Source organism: Macaca nemestrina, chromosome X (genome assembly GCF_043159975.1).
Source record: "Macaca nemestrina isolate mMacNem1 chromosome X, mMacNem.hap1, whole genome shotgun sequence".
Classification (NCBI taxonomy): domain Eukaryota; kingdom Metazoa; phylum Chordata; class Mammalia; order Primates; family Cercopithecidae; genus Macaca; species Macaca nemestrina.
The window spans coordinates 115,465,723-115,489,326 of record NC_092145.1 but is presented as its reverse complement, the minus strand read 5'-3'; the positions used below and the strand labels follow the sequence as shown (position 1 = coordinate 115,489,326).

The 23,604-nt window shown below is 39.7% G+C and overlaps 1 protein-coding gene across 20 annotated transcripts in view; it reads left to right on the top strand.

The window, feature by feature from the left end:
* LOC105463462 (lysine demethylase 6A) overlaps positions 1-23,604 on the top strand; it is a 235,697-nt gene that overhangs the window by 124,109 nt on the left and 87,984 nt on the right. For 19 of the 20 annotated variants that reach the window (XR_003013918.2, XM_011710615.2, XM_071088327.1 and 16 more), the window contains exons 5-6: positions 11,039-11,097; positions 20,590-20,710. Coding sequence is in view for 19 of the 20 variants with exons in the window: in XM_011710615.2 (XP_011708917.1) it covers positions 11,039-11,097; positions 20,590-20,710 (180 nt within the window). In the remaining variant the exon portion in view is untranslated. The remainder of the gene's footprint in view (positions 1-11,038; positions 11,098-20,589; positions 20,711-23,604) is intronic. The other variant, XM_011710635.3, reaches the window with a different exon arrangement.

Genomic DNA, 23,604 nt, shown 5'->3' with positions numbered 1-23,604 from the left:
CCCTCTTTATGATACCTCTTTCAAAGGGAAGAGGGTTGGGGCTGACCTCTTAGGTATGGAGGGAAATGGGAAATTCTGAGCATCTTTTTTACATTGTTCTACCTCATGCTGGAGTCCTTTTAGAGGAGGGTCTTTAGGTTGGGAGGGAACGGGCTGGTGGGACGGTAATTCCCAAGAGTCACGGTTATAAGGAGGAGGGATAACGTGAGTAGAGAGGGAATTTGGAATGGGGGTCTGAGGCGGCAGTGGCTGGCTGAGGGGAAAGATTGGGGACACTGAGTGGGGGAAGATAGTCTAGGGGATCCCGTGTGCTGGAGTCTTTAGGCATGAGAGCTGGCTCCTCTGACTTTTCATTTTGAGGTGGCAGATTGGGTTCTTCCCTATTTGTTTTTAAGGGAAAAAGGAGGGCAGGTCCATGCCTCCAACAAAGGGCATTCCTAGTTCTTCTGAGACACTGGACTTTTATCATTAACATATTGGATTAGAAACTGACACATTACATACTCATTCGACCTAAACTTTGGCCAGAAGATTGAGGGTTTGAGGATGGGTCTTTGAGTCTAAATAAAACAGCAATATTTCATCATTTGTTGCTTTTTCCTATCTTTAGTCCTTTCATTATCCTTCCAATGTTTTAGCATGAGACCTAGGGGGCTATCTGGGGAGGTAACTTTGTTACCATCTTTATCCCCCTTGCTCCCTGTCTTGCTTGGGGTATTTCTTATCTTGATGGTTTTGGGGTAAGGTTCAAGGTTCAATTTCCCTTACTGGAAATTTATCACCTTTTAGGGTGAGGCTCAATTTTCCCCACTGGAAATTTCTTGCCTTTTGGGGTGAGGCTTAATTTCCCCCACTGGAAATTTCTCACCTTTTCTACTACTGGAGGTTCGTGTGAGGTTCAGTCCCCTCCAATGGGGATGTGTCGCCTCTTGTTAACCTCTAAGCCACCCCAACCAAGGAGTACTTCACCACCCCCAAGGAAATACTTTAGCAGCTTTCATGGCTTCTCCTTCCTTGGTCTGTGCACAGAGTCATCACTGTGGTATGTGAGGATCCTTTAAGCTAGGTTACTGGCCAGTCATGTCGTCCCCCCGCCCCCGCCCCCAGCCCGGGTTGCCGAGAGCTTGGATTATTCCTTGCACTGGGTGGGTTCTGATTTCTCACCCCTGAGGCCACCACAAGGGGCAGGGCGTACCTCCTCTTGAGAGAGAACCAGAGACTGTCCGGAGGGGAATGTAAGGGAATGTAATCACAGGCGAGCCCCCCAAATTGTTATACATAAAGTTTCGGTGCCACGAAAGAAATAGCACTGGAATGTAAAATGTTCTTTTTAATTCTCAGCAAGGCAAGGTACTTCTATAGAAGGGTGCGCCCTTACAGATGGAGCAATGGTGAGCGCAGACTTGGACCAGGGAGGGGAAGGGGGTTCTTATCCCTGAGGCAGGTAGCCCCTACTGCTGCGTCGTTCTCCTGTTGGCTAGGATAAACTAATTCTGATTGGCTAATTTGAAGAGCGTGTCAGGGTGAGTGGTTTGGCGGGGGAAAATGGTTATGACAGAGCAGGTAATGAGTCAGGGTGGAGCAGGTGATTGGAATGAGCCGGAGTGGAACAGGTGATTGAAATGAGTCAGGGTGGAGCAGGTAATCGAAAAAGGTTGCTTTATGAGGAAGTTAAGTTTAAAAGTAGAAGGTAAAGAATTGAACATACTGACATTGATTCTTTGAAAAGAAATTTAGAACTCGTATCTAACAGCATGGTGGCACGCACCTGTAGTCCCAGCTACTTGGGAGACTGAGGCAGGAGAATTGCTTGAACCCCAGAGGCGAAGGTTACAGTGAGCCGAGATGCACCACTGCACTCCAGCCTGGGTGACAAAGCAAGACACCCCCCCCCCCACCACAAAAAAAAAAAAAAAAAAAAAAGATCCTGAGCATTTCTTCAAAGGATTGTAACAGGAGGTGAAACTTGGCTTTGCCAGTATGATCTTAATGGCAAAGCACAATCAAAGCAATCGCTACCAAGAGGTAGAAATTGATCCAGTCGTAGTGAAAGTGGACCGATCAAGAGCACAGATCATGACAACAGTTTTTTGGGATTCTCAAGGCATTTTGCTTGTTGACTTTCCGGAGAGTCAAAGAATGATAATAATCTCTGCTTATTATGCCTATGTTCTAAGAACGCCAAAGCTTTAGCGGAAAAATGCCCAGGAATGCCTCACCATGGTAGTGCCTCTACTCAGTCCTCTCATCAAACAAGGGCAATATTTTGAGAGTTTTCATGGGAAATGATTAGGCAGGCACCCACCTTACAGTCCTGATTTGGCTCCTTCTGGCTTCTTTTTGTTTCCTATTTTACAAAATCTTTAAAGGACACCTTTTTTCTTCAGTAAATAATGTAAAAAAGACTGCATTGACATGGCTACATTCCCAGGACCCCTCAGTTGTTTAGGACTGGACTAAATGGTTGGTATCATTGCTTACAAACGTGTCTTGAACTTGATGGAGCTTATGTTGATAAATAATGTTTATATTTTTATTTTTTAATTTGTTTTTTTTTTTTCCGTGAACTTTTTGAAGTACCCTTGTACTGGGTGATTCGATTAGTAAATCTTCGGGCATCTACTCTATGGAAGTGCACCCTGTGCTAGGTGATAACAAGGAATACAGGCAGTGATCACTGCTGCCTTTATGGCATTTTTGTTTGATTGGATGGAGTTTAGTCAACACATAAATAACAAATATATGGTATAATAGTTAAGAGTGAGCTCTGGAGACTGACTTAGCTTCAGTTCCTATGTTTGTTACTTAGTACCTGTTTCCTTGAGTAAATTGCTTATTCTCTGATTCAGTTTCTTCATTCTATAAATGAAGCCCTCTACCACCTCACAGGGTTTTTTAGAACCTTTTGAAAGAGTTGATGTTAGATATTGCATAAAACTAAGTTTTTGCTGTTACATAATAATGTCAGATGATAGAGATGTTGCAGTAAGACCAAATTTAGAGGTTGGAAAAATCACCTCTAGTTTGAGGTGGGACAGGAAGCAAAGCTTTCATGGGGAAGGTGGCATTTAAATGGATCTTGAATGATTGACAGAATTTATAGAGTGGTAGGGATTGAGTAAAATTTCCTAGAGGGAGAAGAATGAAGTTGGAAGAAAGTACGGTGTGTCCTGAAATCAGAAATGCTCCTTAATAAACTCATATTTCCATTCTACCCTCACCCCACCCTCTCCAGGCAGTTGCCTAAATAGATGTTAATATGTTGCTCCCTTTCCTTTCACAACCACCCCCACCCCCACATCCCCATTGTCTTTCAAATACCGACTTTTTAGGTAGAACACTAAAAGACTCTGGATTAACTATTACCACATTTACCACATTCTGAATATCCATGCCTTCTCTCCCCCACCCTCTAGATTGCATACTTCTTGAGAGCAGGGGAAGTATATTTTATTCAGATTTGTTTGTTTAGCCCTTGAGTATTGTCCCTGGCACCTAGTAAATGCTCAGATTATTTCAGGGGGTGGGATAGTAGATGAATGATCCTGATTAAAAACAGTTTCAACTAAATTTAAAATTTAAAATTTAAACAGGAACTTTAAAAATGGATGCTGTCTGAGACCTTTGTGACTCCTGGAATTGGTGAATACTTCTGTAACATAATTTCCTCATTCAGAAAATTGGGGGTAATGAGGACTTAATGAAATTACCATATTTTTATATTTGACAATGTATTTAAGAAACAGTGTTTCTAGAAAGATACTTAGAATTCAAAGGAAATGCATGATATAATTTTAGGACAAACTTTAGCATATTTAAAAAGCAAGAAAAGTCACTCAGCTTGTTACTGGAACAGGGTCCTGATCCAAACCCCAGATTGGATCTCACGCAAGAAAGAATTTGAGGATAATCCAGAGTAAAGTGAAAGCAAGTTTATTAAGAAAGTAAAGGAATACCTGCTCAACTGACAATACTTAGTTATTTCTTGATTGTATGCTAAAGAGGGGGTGAATTATTAATGAGTTTTCCAGGAAAGCAGTGGGCAATTCCGGGAACTGAGGGTTCCTCCCCTTTTTAGACCTTATAGGGTTCTGAGGTTGTCTTGGCGCTGCTAGGAGTGTCTTTTAGCATACTAATGCATTATAATTAGTGTATAATGAGCAGTGAGGATGACCAGAGGTCACTTTTGTTGCCATCTTGGTTTCGGTGGCTTTTGGCTGGCTTCTTTACTGCAACCTGTTTTTATCAGCAAGGTCTTTGTGACCTGTATCTTGTGCCAACCTCCAGTCTCATCCTGTGACTAAGAATGCCTGACTCCTGGGAATGCAGCTCAGTAGGTCACAGCCTTACTTTACCAAGCCCCTATTCAAGATGGAATTCTTCTGGTTCAAATGCCTCTGACAAGCTGTTTACATTTTGGGCTTTAAACATCATTGATTCTTTTTCTCAAATAATGAATTACAGAAGTTGTGGTATAATTACCCTAGTTCCTTCATACTTAGGGCAAGATGACTCTGAGAAATGTTCCATACTCTCTCCCAGAGATCTCCAGCAGGCTTGAGTACCAGTTGCCTAGAGTCATAATTGGCTCCATAATGCATCCTTTATTGGCATACTTTCCTTTCCTGACTCACTTCTTTACTTCATTAAAGGTATTTCCTCGGATACTTCTCAAATAAACTACTTGTACAAAAAGCTTTATCTCACAGTCTTTCTTGGGAGATGCAACGCAAGGCAGCATGACAATCATTGTAATAATAGTTTAAAAATTTTGAAGTTTTAGAATTCAGAGACATTTGTAATTTGATACTGTCATGCGCGTCCGTGTGAAGAGACCACCAAACAGGCTTTGAGTGAGCAACATGGCTGTTTATTTCACCTGGGTGCAGGCGGGCTGAGTCCGAAAAGAGAGTCAGTGGAGATAAGTGTGGGGCCGTTTTATCGGATTTGGGTAGGTAAAGGAAAATTCCAGTCAAAGGGGGGTTCTCTGGCGGGCAGGAGTGGGGGTCACAAGGTGCTCAGTGGGGGAGCTTTTTGAGCTAGGATGAGCCAGGAAAAGGAATTTCACAAAATAATGTCATCGCTTAAGGCAAGGATCAGCCATTTTCACTTCTTTTGTGGTGGAATGTTATCAGTTTGGGCAGGGCAGGGCATTTGCACTTCTTTTGTGATTCTTCAATTACTTCAGGCCATCTGGGCATATACGTGCAAGTCGCAGGAGATGGGGTGGCTTGGCTTGGGCTCAGAGGCATGACATTCCTGCCTTATATTAATAAGAAAAATAAAATAAAATAGTATTGAAGTGTTTGGGGCAGTGAAAAATTTTTTTGGGGGGTGGTATGGAGAGAGAATGGGCGATGTTTCTCAGGGCTGCTTCAAGCGCGATTAGGGACAGTGTGGGAACCTAGAGTGGGAGAGATTAAGCTGAAGGAAGATTTTGTGGTAAGGGGTGATATTGTGGGGTCGTTAGAAGAAACCTTTGTCGTATTGAATGATTGGTGATAGCCTGGATGCGGTTTTGTTTTTGTATGAATTGAAAAACTAAACGGAAGACACAAGGTAAGAGAAGGAGAAAAAACAGGTATTGAAGGACTAAGAACTGGGAGGACCTAGGACATCTAATTAGGGAGTACCCAAGGAGGTTCAGCATAGCCCTGCCAGCAAAGATTATTTACTTTAAGAGGGAATTTAGAGTGGCGGTTTGGGATAGCACTAGGAGATATCAGCTGTGATGGCTTGGAGTAACAGTGTAAACCGGCAGTGTAAACACGAGCAGGGCATTTATGAGTAGTTGAGAACGGTGAATAGGAGTATGACTAGACAGAAGACAGTAGGGATGAAAGTGTTTTGGGGTGCAGTCTAAGTTGGTCTGGTGTCTGGAATGAGACTGGGACCTGATAAAAAGGAGTGTCCACACAGGAGCTCAAATGGGCTGTAACCTGTAGCATTCCGAGGACAGGCCTGAATTCTGAGAAAGGAAAGTGGTAAAAGTATTGTCTAGTCCTTTTTAAGTTGGTGACTGAGCTTGGTGAAGTGTGTTTTTAAAAGACTGTTAGTCTGTTCTACCTTTCCTGAAGATTGAGGATGGTAAAGGATATAAAGGTTTCACTGAATACTAAGAGCCTGAGAAACTGCTTGGGTGATTTGACTAGTAAAGGCCGGTCCGTTATCAGACTGTATAGAGTTAGGAAGGCCAAACCGAGGAATTATGTCTGACAGAAGGGAAGAAATGACCGTGGTGGCCTTGTCAGACCGTGTGGGAAAGGCCTCTACCTATCCAGTGGAAGTGTCTACCCAGACCAAGATGTATTGTAGTTTTCTGACTTGGGGCATGTGAGTAAAGTCAATTTGCCAGTCCTGGCCGGGGCAAATCCCCGAGCTTGATGTGTAGGAAAGGGAGGGGGCCTGAACAATCCCTGAGGGATAGCAGAATAGCAGATGGAACACTGAGAAGTGATCTCCTTGAGGATAGGTTTCCAGGATGGAAAGGAAATGAGAGGTTCTAAGAGATAGGCTAGCGGTTTATAACCTAGATGGAAGAAGTTATGAAATGACGACAGAATAGAATGGGCCTCTGAGGCTGGAAGGAGATATTTTCCTTAGTCTAAGAACCATTTGCCTTGTGTGGGAAGAGATTGATAGGTGGAAGTTTCAGCGGGGGAGTAGGTGGGAGTGGCCGATGTGAAGGAGGAAAACTGCTGTGAGGGATAGAAGTTGGAACGCTAGCTGCTTTTTTAGCTAACTTATCAGCATAAGCATTGTCCTGAGCGATGGTTGGGGGAAGAAAATAGATTTTGGAAGTTACGAGAACTGTAGAGAGTTGAGCGTAGTTTGTGATTTCTAGGGCCTCTAACAGTATTAAAGCAGTGGCAGCTGCTGTGCGCAGACATAGACATGAGGGCTAGCCTAAAACAGTAAGGTCAAGTTGTTTGGACAGAAAGGCTACAGGACGCAGTCCCGGCTCTTGTGTAAGAATTCTGTCCGTACTAACCATGCCTAGCAAGGAAAGGAGTTGTTGTTTTGTAGAAGGGATTGGGGTTTAGGAGATTAGCCGGACACGATCAGCAGGGAGAGCACATGTATTTTTATGAGAATTATGCCAAGATAGGTAACAGATGAGGAAAAAATTTGGGCTTGACTGAAGTAATGGGGGCTGTCTGTGAGGCTTTGCAGCAGTACAGCCCAGGTAATTTGCTGAGTCTGATGTGTGTGAGGGTCAGTCTAAGTGAAAGCAAAGAGAGACTGGGATGAAGGGTGCAGGGGAATCGTGAAAAAAGCATCTTTAAGATCAAGAACGGAATAGTGAGTTGTGGAGGAAGATATTGAGGACAAAAGAGTTGTACGGGTTGGGCACCACAGGATGGATAGGCAAAACAATTTGGTTGATAAGGCGCAGATCTTGAACTAATCTGTAAGACTTGTCTGGTTTTTGGACAGGTAAAATGGGGAAATTGTAAGGAGAGTTTATAGGTTTTAAAAGGCCATGCTGTAGCAGGCGAGTGATAACAGGCTTTAATCCTTTTAAAGCGTGCTGTGGGATGGGATATTGGCATTGAGTGGGGTAAGGGTGATTGAGTTTTAATGGGATAGTAATGGGCATGTGATTGGTTGCCAGGGAAGGAGTAGAGATGTCCCACACTTGTGGGTTAAGGTAGGGGGATACGAGGGGAGGATGTGAAGGAGGCTTTGAACTGGGAGAACAGGCGGCAGTGAGGTGTGGCTGTAGCCTAGGAGTAGTCAGGGAAGCAGATAATTTAGTTAAAATGTCTTGACCTAATAAGGGAGCTGGGCAGGTGAGGATAACTAAAAAAGAATGTTGTCCAAATTGGCACCAGAGTTGGGGAGTTTTAAGAGGTTTAGAAGCCTGGCCATCAATACCCACAACAGTTATGGAGGCAAGGGAAACAGGCCCTTGAAAAGAAGGTAATGTGGAGTGGGTAGCCTCCGTATTGATTAAGAAGGGGACGGACTTACCCCCCACTGGAAGAGTTACCCAAAGCGTCTCTGATGGTCCAGGAGGCTTCCGAGGCGATGGGGCAGCGTCAGTCTTCAGCCGCTAACCCGAGAAGATCTGGGAAGGAGTCAGTCAGAGAGCCTTGGGCCAAAGCTCCAGGGGCTCTGGGAGGGCTGCCAGGCGAGTTGGACTGTCCGATTTCCAGTGGGGTCCCGCACAGATGGGACATGGCTTAGGAGGAATCCCGGGCTGTGGGCATTCCTTGGCCCAGTGGCCAGATTTCCGGCACTTGTAGCAAGCTCTTGGGGGAGGAGGTTCTGGAGGAACCCCTGGCAGCTGCGGTTGAGGCGTTTGGAGTTGTGTGGTGGAGATGTGACTGGGGTTTGTCTCACAGTGGAGGCAAGGAATTGCAACTCAGAAATAAATTGCTACTTGGCTGCCTCTACTCTATTGTTGTACACCTTGAAGGTGAGGTTCATTAAGTCCTGTTGTGGGGTTTGAGGGCCGGAATTTAATTTTTGGAGCTTTATTTAATGTCGGGAGCAGATTAGGTAATAAAATGCATATTAAGAATAAGACAGCCTTCTGACCTTTCAGGGTCTAGGGCTGAAAAGCGTCTCAGGGTTGCTGCCATGAACTGGGCTCGGGTTTTCTTATTTGGTGAAAAAGAGCCTAAACGCTAACTGATTTGGGAGAAGTCGGATAAAGAAAAAGGAACATTAACCTTGACTATGCCTTTAGCCCTAGCCACTTTTTTAAGAGGAAATTGCTGGGCAGGTGGGGGAGAGGTAGTCGCAGAACGAAACTGTAAGCCAGACCGGGTGTGAGGAGGGGAGTGATAAAAGGATTACAGGGTAGGGGAGCGGAGTCTGAGGAAAAATTGGGACCTAGCTCGGCCTGGCGAGGAGGGGAGAAGTCAGATGGGTCTGTAGAAAGGAAGATTAGAAAGACTCAGTGACGCTTGGGGTTGGGACTGAGGGGACAGGCGGGAGGGAAAGAAGGAAGATTTGGGATGAGTTGCATTGGGAACAGAGACGAGGGAGGGACCAATGTGTAAAAGAATGCCTGGACGTCAGGCACCTCAGACCGTTTGCCTATTTTACGACAAGAATTATTTAGATCTTGTAGGACGGAAAAATCGAAAGTGCCGTTTTCTGGCTATTTGGAACTACTGTCGAGTTTGTATTGGGGTTAAGTGGCATTGTAGAAGAAAATAAGGCATTTAGGTTTTAGGTCAGGTGTGAGTTGAAGAGGTTTTCAGTTCTTGAGAACACAGGGTAAGGGAGAAGAAGGAGGAATGGAGGGTGGAAGGTTGCCCATAGTGAAGGAGGCAAGCCCAGAGAAAAGAGAGAGTAGAGACAGAGGAGGAGTTTGGGGGTTCTTGCCCTCCAGAAAAGCGGGAAAGGGTTCGGGGCGCGGAAATAAGGGATTGGGGCGCAAAAATAAGAGGTTGGGGCGCAAAAATAAGAGGTCAGGGTTCTTGCTCCTCCCCTAGAAAAGCAGAGAAGGGGTAGAAACAGGGAGAGAAGGGGTCGGGGTGCTTGCCCCTTCCCCAGAAAAGCAGAGAAGGGGTAGAGACAGGGAGAGAAGGGGGTCGGGGTGCTTGCCCCTCCCCCCAGAAAAGCAGAGAAAGGGTAGAGACAGGGAGAGAAGGGGGTCGGGGTGCTTGCCCCTCCCCCAGAAAAGTGGGGCTTGTCGCTGAGGCTGAAGGACCAAGGCAGGCGTCCTGCAGCGTGGTCAGACACCTCTGAAACGTGGGTGAGTAATCAGAGAGGTGTGCCTGCAATGATTAAACCAAGGGAAGGCTGCCTTCCCCAGTCCGTGACCGGCGCTGGCGTTTTGGGTCCACGGACAAAACGTGTCTCCTTTGTCTCTACCAGAAAATGAAAGGAATTGAAATTAAGAGAAGGGAGAGATTGAAGGGTGGCGCCAAGATTGAAAGGAGAAAGAGGTTGAGGGATAGTGAGAGAGGTTGGAGAAGACAGTAAAAAAGGGGCCACTTACCCGATTTAAAATTGGTGAGATGTTCCTTGGGCTGGTTGGTCTGAGGACTAGAGGTCATAGGTGGATCTTTCTCATGGAGCAAAGAGCAGGAGGACAGGGGATTGATCTCCCAAGGGAGGTGCCCTGATCCGAGTCAAGAATTTAGAAGATGAAATTTGTTCACACAGATCAGTATGAAAGCTTTACCTTCTTTTTTAATAGAGAAGGTTTAGTAAAATAGATTTGCTTGGTTATTGATAAAACATATACTAGGTACTCAAACATTTGCTGTTTTTGAAAATGAGTAGGAGCTGGGCATGGTGTCACATTTCCTTTAGTCCCAACTACTTGGGAGGCTGAGGTGGGAGGATTGCTTGAGCTCAGAAGGTTGAGGCTGCAGTGAGCTGTGATCACGTTGGTGTGACAGAGCGAGACCTTGTCTCTTAAAAAAAAAAAAAAGAGAGAAAGAGAAAAAAAACAGGGAGTTATATAAATATAAATTATATAAATAGCCGGTTCCTATTTGGAGTTCAGAGGTCAAAGTTAGGATAAGTGTTGACGCATGTCTGTTTCATACTGCAAAAGGAGTCAATGATATTTAAAGCACAAGATGTTCATGCCTAGGTGTTGATTGGCATGATACTATTTTTCTTAAATACTAAAATTTGTTTTAGGTTTATCTTGTGCATTTACTTTGAATTATAGCTACCTTCCTGGCAGTACTAAATATAAAATTAAATCCAATTCAAGAAGCAGAAAGAACCAGAGAAAGAACGTAGATACAAGCAAGAGAGAATAGGATAACATAAGCTGAGCATTTTCATATTCCTGAAGAATCGATTTTTAATTTTAGATTTGACCATAGAATTTCTGCTAGTAAATATTCTTATTTCTGGGCTGGAATACCTCTCTAAGTTGATTGGAATTTGTACCATCTGATCACTGTTATTTTGGTATTTTAAAAATATATTGTAAATATATTGTAATTTATGATAGAGTTTTAGGACTTAAAACATCTTGGATACCATATTTTACAGTAATAACGTCATATATGTTAGATACAAGTATTTTTCCTAAAAATCTTTTTCCCTTCCTTTACAGAATGCTGCCTTTTTATATGGTCTTGGTTTGGTCTACTTCCATTATAATGCATTTCAGTGGTAAGTTGACATAAAGCCAGTAATTCAGTTGTTTTCAGTAAATGGCTTGTTTTGTTTGTGCTTGATTTTTGTGTGTGTGTGTGTAATAAATACAAAATTTGCTGTCATTAAACCTACACTTTTCAGTAATCTCTTGAAATGATTAGATTGTTCCTTGAAGGGTATTGACTCACCTTAGATTTTTAGAGTTGTATGTTTTCCTGAAAGAATCTAGTATAAGATTCTGTTGAAGAAGGCTTAGATTAGAAAGCTTTTTGGAATTTCTCAGTCATTCATTATGGACTGGTGTTCCCCAAGTTATTTGAACTGGCAAATCACTATGATCTCAGAAGTCAAGATATGTGGGTAAATGGTCTATGATGGCTAGTTTTCAGACTTCTAGACAAGATTGACCGCTTCTCCCTGCCACATACCAGATAGCACTTTCCAATATCCAGTAACTAGGCACCAACTCATAAACTCTTAGTTCTCTAGAATAGTATCACTTCAGAGTTGGAGATTAAATATAATAGTAACAATATGTAAGATTTTCTAAACTGTAAAGTGTAGTACCCTGTTATGGCCTTTGCCCCATTGTTGTTTTTCTGTTTACCAGACAATAGTATGCGCTAATGGGGGGAAAAATATATATATATATATATAGTTTTAGCTGAAAGATTGGTATTGTGGTCACAGCATTGCCACTTAGTTTGATCTTGAGTTAAATAACTTCTCTAGGTCTGTTTCCTCATTAGTTTATTTATTTATTTTTATTTTATTTTATTTTATTTATTTTTTGAGACAGGGTCTCACTCTGTTGCCCAGGCTGGAGTGCAGTGGTGTGATTGCTGCTCACTGCAGTCTCAATCTACTGTGTTCAAGCAGTCCTTCCACCTTAGCCTCCCAAGTAGCTAGGACCACACAGGCACATGCCACCATGACCAGCGAATTTGTTTTTATTTGTAGAGATAGGGCCTCCGCCTATGTTGCCCAGTCTGATCTTGAACTCCTGGCCTCAGGGCATGCTCCCACCTCCGCCTCCCCAAGTGCTGAGATTTACAGGCATGAGCCACCATGCCCAGCCTCCTCATTTGTTTAAAAAACAAAACTACATAGCAGTCACATGCCTTTCCTATAGAGTTTTGATGATCAAATGAGATACAGCACATTTTATGAAATGTAAACCCAATGTAGTTTCTTTTTTTTTTTTTTTTGGTAGGGGAAGGGTCAGAGTCTTGCTCTGTCACTGGTGTGTAGTGGCACGATCTTGGCTCACTGCAACCTCTACCTCCCGGGTTCAAGCGATTCTCCTGCCTCAGCCTCCCAAGTGGCTGGGATTACAGGTGCCCGCCACCATGCCTGGCTAATGCTTTTGTATTTTTAGTAGAGATGGAGTTTTACCATGTTGGCCAGGCTGGTGTCGAACTCCTGACCTCAAGTGATCTGCCTGCCTCAGCCTCCCAAAATGCTAGGATTTACAGGTGTGAGCCACCACACCTGGCGGCATTTTTTTATTGTTAGCGTATCTGACCTTTTCAGAGTCCCTTCAGTGCTCCAGAATTTTAAGCTCCCGGGTGAATTCTGTGGGAGTCCAAAGGAAGGTGATTGAGTGTTTGGCAAAATGTTACAACTCTGTCATATATCTGTTGGGCACCCTGAATACTTATTACAGAACGTTTACATATGCATTGACAATGATTTTATATGGTTTCCCTAAAGAGGAGGCTTTATACATGGATGGTTTTTCCTAGTATCTTTTTTCTTAGCTTTTGGTCTTGTTGACTTTTGATCATGTGTTGAAGCACTGCTTAGAGAATACCTGTGTGTATATAGTGTATTATAATGATTTAGATCACTGGTTTTCTTTGTAAATCTTACAAAGGTATAATTGATTTTTATGAAGAAACTTTGTAATTTTATTCTCTCTTAAACTATCCTAAATAAAGTCTCCTAACTTAATGTTCAGTGTATTGTATTTAAAACCAAAAATAGATTAAGACTTTTAAAATCTTTCCATTTCTTTAATAGCCTACTTATAGAATTCAGAATTCTAAACTTTTAGAATTAGAAGTGGTCTTAGAGATAATTTAGTTTTTCCCCCTTAATTTTACCTTAATTTTGTAGATGGAGAAAGCAGGGGGGTGTGTGTGTGTGTCAGTCAGTATTACGTAACTGTTGAGTGGCAGAAGCAAGTTTATGCTCATATTCTCCAATCAAATATTTTATTGTACTCTGTCCCCAGGTTTTAAGATTGATAGGTGGTTATTATTTAATCAGTATTTGTCATTGTTCACTTGAGCACAATGATGTAATCTTTATGGCCAACTAGAAATAATTTTAGGTGAAACCTGAGGGGAGGAATTCTTCAGTTCTACCTCATACCAGTCAGTTTTCGCATACCTGTGGCAATTTGTAAGCCTCTCTATGTACTGGGGTTAAGAACATAAAATTAGTAGTGAGGTGAACCTGTCAATAGTTCAAATGTTGATTGCTTTAATAAGCATATGGCCATGTTAAGTTAGCAAGCTTGTAGTTGTGATTCCTTATCTACATATGATTTCTATTTTTTTCAGTTGACCTAAGAAATGAAACCGAATGATACAAGGACAATACAATGTCTGTATTAATAAGTGCCCCCTGCTCTGTTGATCCTGTCCTGGTTACCATCATTTTCTCATGTCTTGAGTTTCAATTCTTATAGCTGCTTCCTAAAATGATACATCTCACACCCTATCTTATGAATTCACTCTGGCTGTGTTTTTCTCTTGTTAATCAAATGTTCTTTCACAAATTGTGCCTCACATTTTTGCTTTAACTTGCTATTTCTTTAACAGCTATAAAATTAGAAAGTATGGAGTAGGTGCTTGGTGATAGTTTTAGAGTACAGCCTTAATTGATTGGAGCTTATTTAGGTTAAAACTATGTTTGTGTTTTATTTGTAGATACTTACTGATTACTGGGATCAGGAATTTTTGTCACATATCAGGTTCTTTGGGATTTATTGAGAAATATTTCTAGGGATGAATATGGGTTTTTGTTTTGTATTGTCAGTATGAAGAATCTGCCTATGATGTTTCAGAGTATTGTATCTCTGGTACATTTATAATTTAAGTAAAATGTGATATTTGCTAATTGTGTCTGTTGGCATTTGATGAGGTTAAGCATTTTATGATAGTATGTGTGACCAACGTGTGTCTCAGTTGGTGACTTAAAATGTTATTGAGAGCAATTTTATTAACTATAGTGTTATTGTTAACCTATTGTCATGTTATGCTACCTATTTTTTCTTTCAGAGTTGATTTTATTGGTTAGCCTCTAGATAGTACAATTATTTGGTCGGTTTTTCCAGTATCAGTTGCAGCCTCTTCTTAGACAGAGGAGACCATGCAACTGTTCCATCCTCACTGGACTTACGGTAACAGCTACTTTTACTCAGTAATCTGGGACCAAACTTAAAAGATGTTGAGAAGGATAAAGGAAGACATAGAAGCAGAGTGTAAAATATATGCAGCAGAGTGCTAGAAACCAGTCTTGCCATTCCTTTACATGTGCATGCATGCAAGCCCCTGCGTTCACTTGTTCTTATTCATTAAGGTGGCTAATTGCTCGGGGATACCTTGAACTGAGCTTCTTGCCTTTGGAAGGAAACCTATATCCTAGGGTGAGAGTAAGTGAAATACAAAGCAAGGAAAAGTTAGACTAAAAAAAGATAGTTGGGGGAAAAAATAAAGTCAGTACAATAGAAGCCATTCTTCCTAATATAGCTTATAGCCATCTCTCTAAATATATCTTCCTAAGAATCTTTATTAACTATCTCTGTCCTGTAACCTTTTTCCTTCTTCCTATTGATCAATATCAGAATGGTATTATGGCAGCAAATGTAAGAGATACTGTGCTAGAGGCATAGGATTTTGGAAATTAAGCCCCCAAATATAATTGACAGGCTTAATAAGGAAATGTGATAATTATTACTTTGACATCAAAAAGGATTAGGAGAATGAGGTAGAAATGAATTCAGAAAGACAGAAATATTAACAAATTACTAAAGTTTTCTTTTTTCCTTTCTCTTCTCTTTTCTTTCTTTTCTTTCCTTTTTTTTCTGAGAGTCTCAGTCTGTCACCCAGGCTGGAGTGTAGTGGCACAATCACGGCCCACTAAAGTCTCAACCTCCCGGGGCTCTAGTGATCCTTCTGCCTCAGCCTCCTGAGTAGCTTGGACTACAGGCTTGAGCCACTATGCCTGGCTAATTTTTTTGTATTTTTTGTAGAGACGAGGTCTCATTGTGTTGCCCAGACTGGTCTCGAACCCCTGGGCTCAAGCAATCCTCCTGCCTTGGCCTCCCAAAGTGCTGGGATTATAGGTGTGAGCCACGGAGCCTGGTGTAAAGTTTCTGTAGGATTTATTTTCATAGCACTGTACTAGTCACAAGTGTTCTTAGGGGTGTAGGAATTTCTGCTCTCCTGTATAGTCACTGCCTTGGGTTCAGTAAAGAAAAAGAATAGTGGTTTTAATGATGTTCTTACAGCTTTTTGATGGAACGAAAGAATAATGCAGCATAGACCTAATGCATGGTGATACCATTGAATCTGAGGCTTGTCTAGCATGGAGCCTGGCAAACATCTAATTGTATTTTTGAGCTGTCATGATACAAACATGCTGTTATATTATTTGGAAAATAAGTAGCAGATTTAAGGCAGTTCTGATAAAATTACACTTAAACAGTGATACTTAGATTGCCAGATAAATTTTGGAAGGGCTTTGATTAATTAGGCTTCTGGGAAATTGTGGATAAAAACATAAATCTTGCAATAGGGTAGGGGAAAGAAAATAATCCCACTCCTGAGGTGATGAAGAGGGGCTAGAGAGGGGAAAAGAACCAGGACAGGTGATATATTAGCAACTGTCAGTGCGAATAATCCAGGGTATGATATTTCTAATTTAGCCTCACATTTAAGGTCATTTCTGATTGAACCTCAAATAATCCTTCTAGCCTACTGCTCCCCTAAATATTAATATATTCTTTGTGCCAGTCACACTGTATTAACGTTTCCCTGAAAACATCTGAAGCATTTTTTTTTACCTGTGTGACTTTTGCCTTCTTCCATCTCCATCTTTTAAAATCTTACCTGTCTCTTGCTTCATCAAATGTTTCTAATTATTTAGAGACAAATTCTAAATTTCCTAATACATATGTATATCTGTGTTGTGTATGTATGTGTTATAACTAAATTAGAGCTAAAATATTCTTTTGTTAGTATGAAAATTTGTGGAATTAGTTGATTTATCCCTTCATACATCTCTGTGAGAAATCTCCGGTTCAGCTTATTAGCCTCAGAGAACTTAAAGTTTTAATTTATTTATTTATTTATTTATTTATTTATTTATTTATTTGAGACTGAGTCTCACTCTATCGCCAGGCTGGAGTTCAGTGGTGCAGTCACAGCTCACTGCAACCTCTGCTTCCTGGGTTCAAGCTATTCTTCCGCCTCAACCTCCCAAGTAGCTGGGACTACAGGCACGCGCCACCACGCCCAGCTAATTTTTGTAGTTTTAGTAGAGATGGGGTTTTACCACGTTGGCCAGGATGGTCTCGATTTCTTGACCTCGCGATCCACCCACCTCTGCTTCCCAAAGTGCTGGGATTACGGGTGTGAGCCACCACGCCCAGCCAACTTAAAGTTTTATTATGTGTCTTTCCAAATGTACAGAAACTGTGCTAAGAATATTAAGACTATTATTTTTACTGTAGTTTTAGAGGAGGCTTTAAAAAGTGACTTTGTAGAAATCTTATTAAAAATGACCATTGTGAAATATATTCAGCACACGTGTATGTTTTTTGTAAGTAGTGTTATTGAGGTTTTAGCTTTGTATCATTTTCTTTTTAAGATGGTTGACAGTGGCAAACATTAAATGATAAAAACCTTGAAACTGAAAATCTATAGAAATTATTTTGATGATATAAAACTGTATTTTTCAGATTTTAAGAAAAATACCAATGATACCATGCAGAACAATGTGCATTTCTTTTGTTTCATTAGAGAATATGCTTTAAGGATTTGAAAACTGTAAACCTTTCCAGGGATTGTATCATAAACATATTTATGGTTTCTGGTAGCTATTTCTCATGTTCTAAAATTCTCTGTCAGAATTCTGAGGTTAGCATAAATTGAATGTGTTGATGATTTAGTCTAGTTTGTGCCATAGAGATCATGTTCTGGCCACCTGCATTTTGGTGAAATATGAATGCGGTAAGCTGATGACCAAAATTAGAATGTAGTCTGAGTGTTACTTATTTTCTCTACTCCCCCACTCCCTCAACTCTAACTCCAAACTCTTAACTCCAAATCCACCTTCCCTTCAACTTCCTTCTCCCCCTCCCCCAGTGTTTTTATTTCTTATTTATTTACTTATTTGTTTTTCTTGGGATGGAGAAACCTGAAGATGCACAGAGGAGAGGAGCATGGGTAAAAGTGTAGAAAAGGAAATGAATTTACATGTTCGAATAATGTGTTTTGTATTAGATGAGAAGAATTGATCAGTAAAGAAGTCCCATCAATTAACTGTAAACGTGATGGTACAAGTAAACATCTATTACATTTGAACCCTCTGCTGTATTATTTTAGGATATTAAACATAGAAGAGAAATACAGGCCTCAAGGAATACACTTGGAAAAACTGGAGACAGCACACTGATAGGTAGTGAATGAAATGATTTGATTGTAAAGTGGACCTAACTGCTGCTTTACCCTAAGCAAAAATCGTTGTTGACCAGTTTGGGTAGTGTGTCTTGACAATAATAGTGGGTTTAGAGGGGAGCAGAAGAATCAAAATATTATAGATCAGGAGAATTAGTAAGGAAAAGCAGTGAAGTCAAGAGAACCAGTATTTAAGAATTCCTGAGATAAGCCAGTTCATATCTTAGGAGGAGCAATAATAGGGCATAAGAGGAAATGGAGTTGAATAGGTACTGCTCACACATCTTGAGTGCAACATGGAGATTTTATTTATAGTATCATAATTGTTAGGCAATCACAGGAGCCACATGTTTGAGGGAATATGTACAAGCCAGAGCAGAGCAAGGAAAGTCCTTAAGGAGACTATTTCAGTAATCTAGTAATGAGATACAGAAGCAGAAGATTGGGTCTATAAGGTTTTCGATTAGAGATAAACTTTGAAAGGTCAACGAGGAGAACTTTGATTTTATATTTATAGGTTGCACCTTGTCCTGGGCACTTAATAGTCCCTAAAGAGTAAACGTAGACCCAGACGACTGTTATTTGGAACATGTGTTTTTGCTTATAGATTAATAGTGTGTGTGTTTTTTTAACCCCAGTTTGTTAACAGACATAGAGAACATGTTAAACTCATATTTCTTTGCACCTGTGTGACATTGTGAACTAAATGGAAAAGATTTCTGTGCTAAAGGCACCCATGGAGTAAGACACATCCACAAATACTATGTTTAGGGAAAAGGCTAGAAATAGAAACTGAGAGTAGGAAATATTGCACCTGAGGGGCTATTTTTGTACTGTGTTCCTTCTCCTTCTCTTGCTCACATACCCTTTGTTACACCTTTTTCCTTTCCTGAATTCTTTATTATTTCTTTCTTCTTTTCCACTTTCATTCTTTTTCTTTCATATCTTTGACTCAGGCCTGCCTGGGTTTTTTATTGGCATGTGTGGACATTGTTTAGTTCTGACCCATTCCTTTAGAGAGTTTTCTGGTCATATCATAAGGTAAGGTTAAGAAGCATTATACATAATTTTATTATTATAAAATATAACATACCTATGGAAAAATGCATAAATCATCAGTGTATATCTTAACATGTTGTTATAAAATAAACATTCATGTAATCACCACCTGGGTCAAGAAATAAAATACTGCTGTCACCCCAGAAGCTTCTAAAAGCCTTTGTATACCCTTTCCCAGTCACACCATATGTTTGAATTGGCACCATTTATTGCTGCAGTTGTTCTCATCCTAACCCTTTTGATGCCTTTTCCAAACATGTGACTTGCCCCAACCCCTAAGTGTACATTGATTGTGATAAGTAAGAAGCTGCCTTTAAATGAGAATGGTGATTTACCAGTTTTTGCCTGTCAGTCCTTTAATTCGCCTCTCCTGCCTCAAAGCCTATATACATCAGATAATAAAACACACACATACCCCACCTACTTAAAAAAAATCCACTTAACAGATGGATACCCAGCTCCCCTTCAGAAGAAAGTTAAGTACTGTCATAATCAGGGTAAAGGTGTCTGATGCCAGACCTGTGTTCCACCCCTCACTGCCATCTGCAATAAACACTACCTTTTAGGACTCTTAATTTTATAGTAAACATGTACATAACCATTCACATTTTTTGGGAAGTAAATAATGTATGAATCCATCAAAGTAAAGTTACTAAAGACATGAAGTATTATTTTGCTCTATTTTGTGGCTATGATGTTTTGATCTATTTTATACAAAAGATTGTTTTTGTTTTGAAAGCATCTAAGATTCTAAATAGCCACTTTAAGGTCTGTAGGGCTAGAGATAATTGATTAAAAGTTTTGCAAAGAATATATTAGCTTGTGCTTGGAAGAAGCTTTAAATCATGTAGAAGAACCTAAAATGATACTGAATATACTGTTATATCTGATATAATGTTCAAAATTCAAAGTAGACATTTTTCTTTGTCATTATTTTAGTATTTATTTTTGAGTCGGTAATACATTCACATGGTCAAATTAAACAATATAAAAATGTATTCAATGAAAAGTGTTTCTTTCCCCAATCCCTGAACTTGTTCTATTAGTAATCAAAACCTTTTATAAAAGATACACTGTGAATTTGGGGCAAAGATGAAACTGATAGATGAAGAAAAGTGGAATGGAATAGAGAAGTAGACCTACACAAATATGGATATTTGATTTAGAACAAAGTAGCAACATAGAGTTTTGGAGTAAGGATGATCATTTCTACAAATGGTGCAGGTACTATTGGATATCAGTTTGGAAAATATGAAGACTGTCTCTTAACCTCACATAGTATAAAAGATAAGGTACAGGTGGTTTATATGCCTAAATATGGAAGACAAAAATGTAAAATTTTAGAAAGAAGACTTATTTTTACAGAGTAGACTAGAAACAAGATTAATCCATATCCTTAAAAACTTTCCTGTCTGCCCCACCCTGTTTTCCCCTAGGAAATTTCAGAAACAATGAAATCAGTTATTTATACTGATAATTTGATTAAACCATGAAGTACTGTCTGTTTGAATAATTTAGAGTAAATTCAACTGATCTTCCTTCCCCTTTATATCAAATTAGATTATATACATTTAATTATATAAAAAGTCCATATGCCCCTTTTCAATTTTACTTTTTTAGTATTTATTAACATCATTTTTATAAAACCGACATGTCCTTTAAAATAATATTGCATAAAACAGAAGTTTCAATGTACTACCAAGCAAGAATTCATGCACGTGTTAAAAAGTTAAGATATCTTATGTCTATATTCTTTCAGGGCAATTAAAGCATTTCAGGAGGTGCTTTATGTTGATCCCAGCTTTTGTCGAGCCAAGGAAATTCATTTACGACTTGGGCTTATGTTCAAAGTGAACACAGACTATGAGTCTAGTTTAAAGGTAGGTTGTTGGGTTTTTTCAAGATACAATGTTTAATTTTGTGGGGTTTTTTTGTTTTTGTTGTTCTTAAATATCAGAGCATTGAGAAATGTTGGAATTTATATTGGCACTTTAAAAGAAAATTTGAAAATTCAGGTGACAGAACTGTTTATCAACTGTGAAGTAAAGTTTCAAGGTACAAAGTAGTTATGCTAAGACTTCCATGGTAACATTATACAATTATACTTTTAAAAAAATAGTTTTAAACTAAGATCTGTCATCAGGAAAGGGTGAAGGTTTCACTCTGTTTGGATATGTAAATAACTCCTCTGGAAATGATTTGCCACTGTAGAGTTCAGAACCAGCTGAATGGTTCTAAATGGATGTTTATCTGTGACCCAATCATTGACTATCTGTTTCCATGGGTCTCAGTACTTCTACCAGCAGAAGCACATCTTGTATTTAAATTAGAAAAAAGAATGTTCTCTGTAAGGCGTTTGGACTGTTGGTTTGTGAGCATAAACATTGTTGGGAAAAGATGATATGTTGTTGATTAACTTCCTATCCATGGAAATTTGATATTTCTCCAGTTTTTCATTTTTCATTGAGTTTTTTGTGCTATCTGAACCATCAATTTAGGTGTTGCTGGGCTTTTTCTGAAAATAGTGCTTTCCTGCCCAACAGAGGAATTATGTTTTGAAAGGAGTAGCAGTTCTAGGAAAAAGTTTAAGTTTTTGTGAATTTATGATTATTGTTTATAATGGTTGTTGTATTCTGAATCTCCATTGCAGACTATCTTGATTCTAATGGAGGGGTGGTTGGGGAGATAAAGAATGACATTCAAGTAGATTGTAATTTGAGCTCACTAATAAGGAACTACTGAAGGTTAAAAATAAAAAAAACTGTACTCAAGAGTGTCTAATTGTTCTAGATTTTTAAAGTAGAAAACTATTCAAGTACTGTTTCTACCTTACATGAGTTAAAAGACAATGCTTGGTGATGTGAAAGAGAGAGGGAGATACAACCAAAAACACTAAGAACAGTAGATTGCGAAGAATTTAGATCACACAGTGGTTGAAGGTAAGTGCAGTCTAGGAATAGGCTCCAGGGTAAGTGCAAGTAGTGTGGACAAAGAGGGATGCCTGGAAGTTAACACTTTTCCTCAAGCTTAGAGTAGTAGCATTTTTGACACCATACTGTCGGACGTCAGTGGATATGAACTGGAAAATAAGTTTGTAAAGCTGTCTCACATTTTTTTGCAGTTTCTATTAGCTATCAAAGACTCTTAAAATGTCTTATAGTACAGAATAAACATTTAAGTATTTCACAATATTGTTACAACATGCTTATTATGTTGCAGAAGTGTTTTTGGTAGCAGTTTGGTAAATGTTGCTTAGGAAATACATTTGAAGGGAAAAGCAATCAGATGTGTCCCAAATTATGGAATGTGACTATCCATGTATCAGTACAGTGATACCTTAAGTAATTCTAAAGATGCAAAATTCCATTTAAATGAAGGTGGCCATATTTAAAATCTCCTTTAATCAAGGGAAACAGTGTTTCATGGCTGATTGAAAGTGTTCTACTTATGCTTGGTGGGAACATTCCTGCATACCATTTTTATTTGTCCAGGTAGAAAGTCTAAAAAGTCAAGTCATGGTGTTTTTAGCAAAATTGCCTTAAGTGAGGGCAGCCTTCTTTTGGGGGGACTTTTACCTTTAACGAGTCCATGATATTTCTCATCCCTAGAGTGTGAAGGTTTCGTTTGATTTTTATCTCATCCTGACGTTGACTTTTTCAGCCCTCTCTCTAGTATTCCTTACCTATTTTAAGAAGAATTTGGGCATGAACATTTTTAGTCAAAGAGGAAGAGGTATTTTAGTTTATTACTAAAGTGCTTAGCGTTCAGAATAAGTGAAGGTAGGAATAGAAGGAATGATATCCCCCTTTAGGTGGTTTTCCATTTTTCTAATACTTCACCTTCATCTGGATAAATGTGGAACCTCTGATGACTTTTTCACAACATTAAGCTGTTTTCTAGCACAGTGTGTTGGTATAGATACTTTTTAGGCTGTAACCTCAGGAACTCCAACTCAAATTTGTTAAAATAATTAAAAATATGCTCGCATGTGAAGTCTAGCCTTCAGGATTGGTTGATTCAACTGATACAAGGTTTCATCAAGGATTCATTTTCTTCTCAGTTTTGTATTGGCTTTTTCTAAAGGCTGGTTGCTCTCTTTGATATAAGATGGTTGCCAGGTGCAATCAAAGTGAAATGCATCCGTTTTCATATCTCATATAAAAAGATGTTATAGGGCAGTGGCTTAGGTGCTTAGTGTAATGCTGGCATGTAAGTGCATAGTAAACGATGATGATCATTTCATGTAGGAGAAAGATCCTGGTTGCCTATTGATCTCTTCAAAAATACTTCACCTTGCATCTTATTGCCCAGAAATAGGTCACATGGCCATTCCTAATTGATTTCTTATCAAAGGAGATGTGGTTGCTCTTAGACCAGTTATGCCTAGTCTTTGAGCAGTGTTCAAATCTGTAAGTAGTTGTTATCCAATGGAGGGATAGGTTGGGTAAAAAGGATATTTTGGTATGGGGAGTGGTGTGAACAATCTGTCCATTACAGATCAGATCTTCTCTACCCCATTTCCTTTCCCTCCGCCCAAGTATGTATAATACTTTTTGAATGGTAAACTAGTTAAATACAGCGTATTTTCATAATAGATTCCTTTTTTTTCACCCACACATGAAATAAATTGTAGGGCCTCCTGTTTTGTTTCTGTCACTGGTGATAACTTTCTCACAAAATGTGTCTCTGAAATTCTGTGTTGGTGCCGTGTAAACAGCTCTTAGAGCAAACAAACTTGGTTTTCAAAACTTTGACCCTGCCACATATCTTTGTG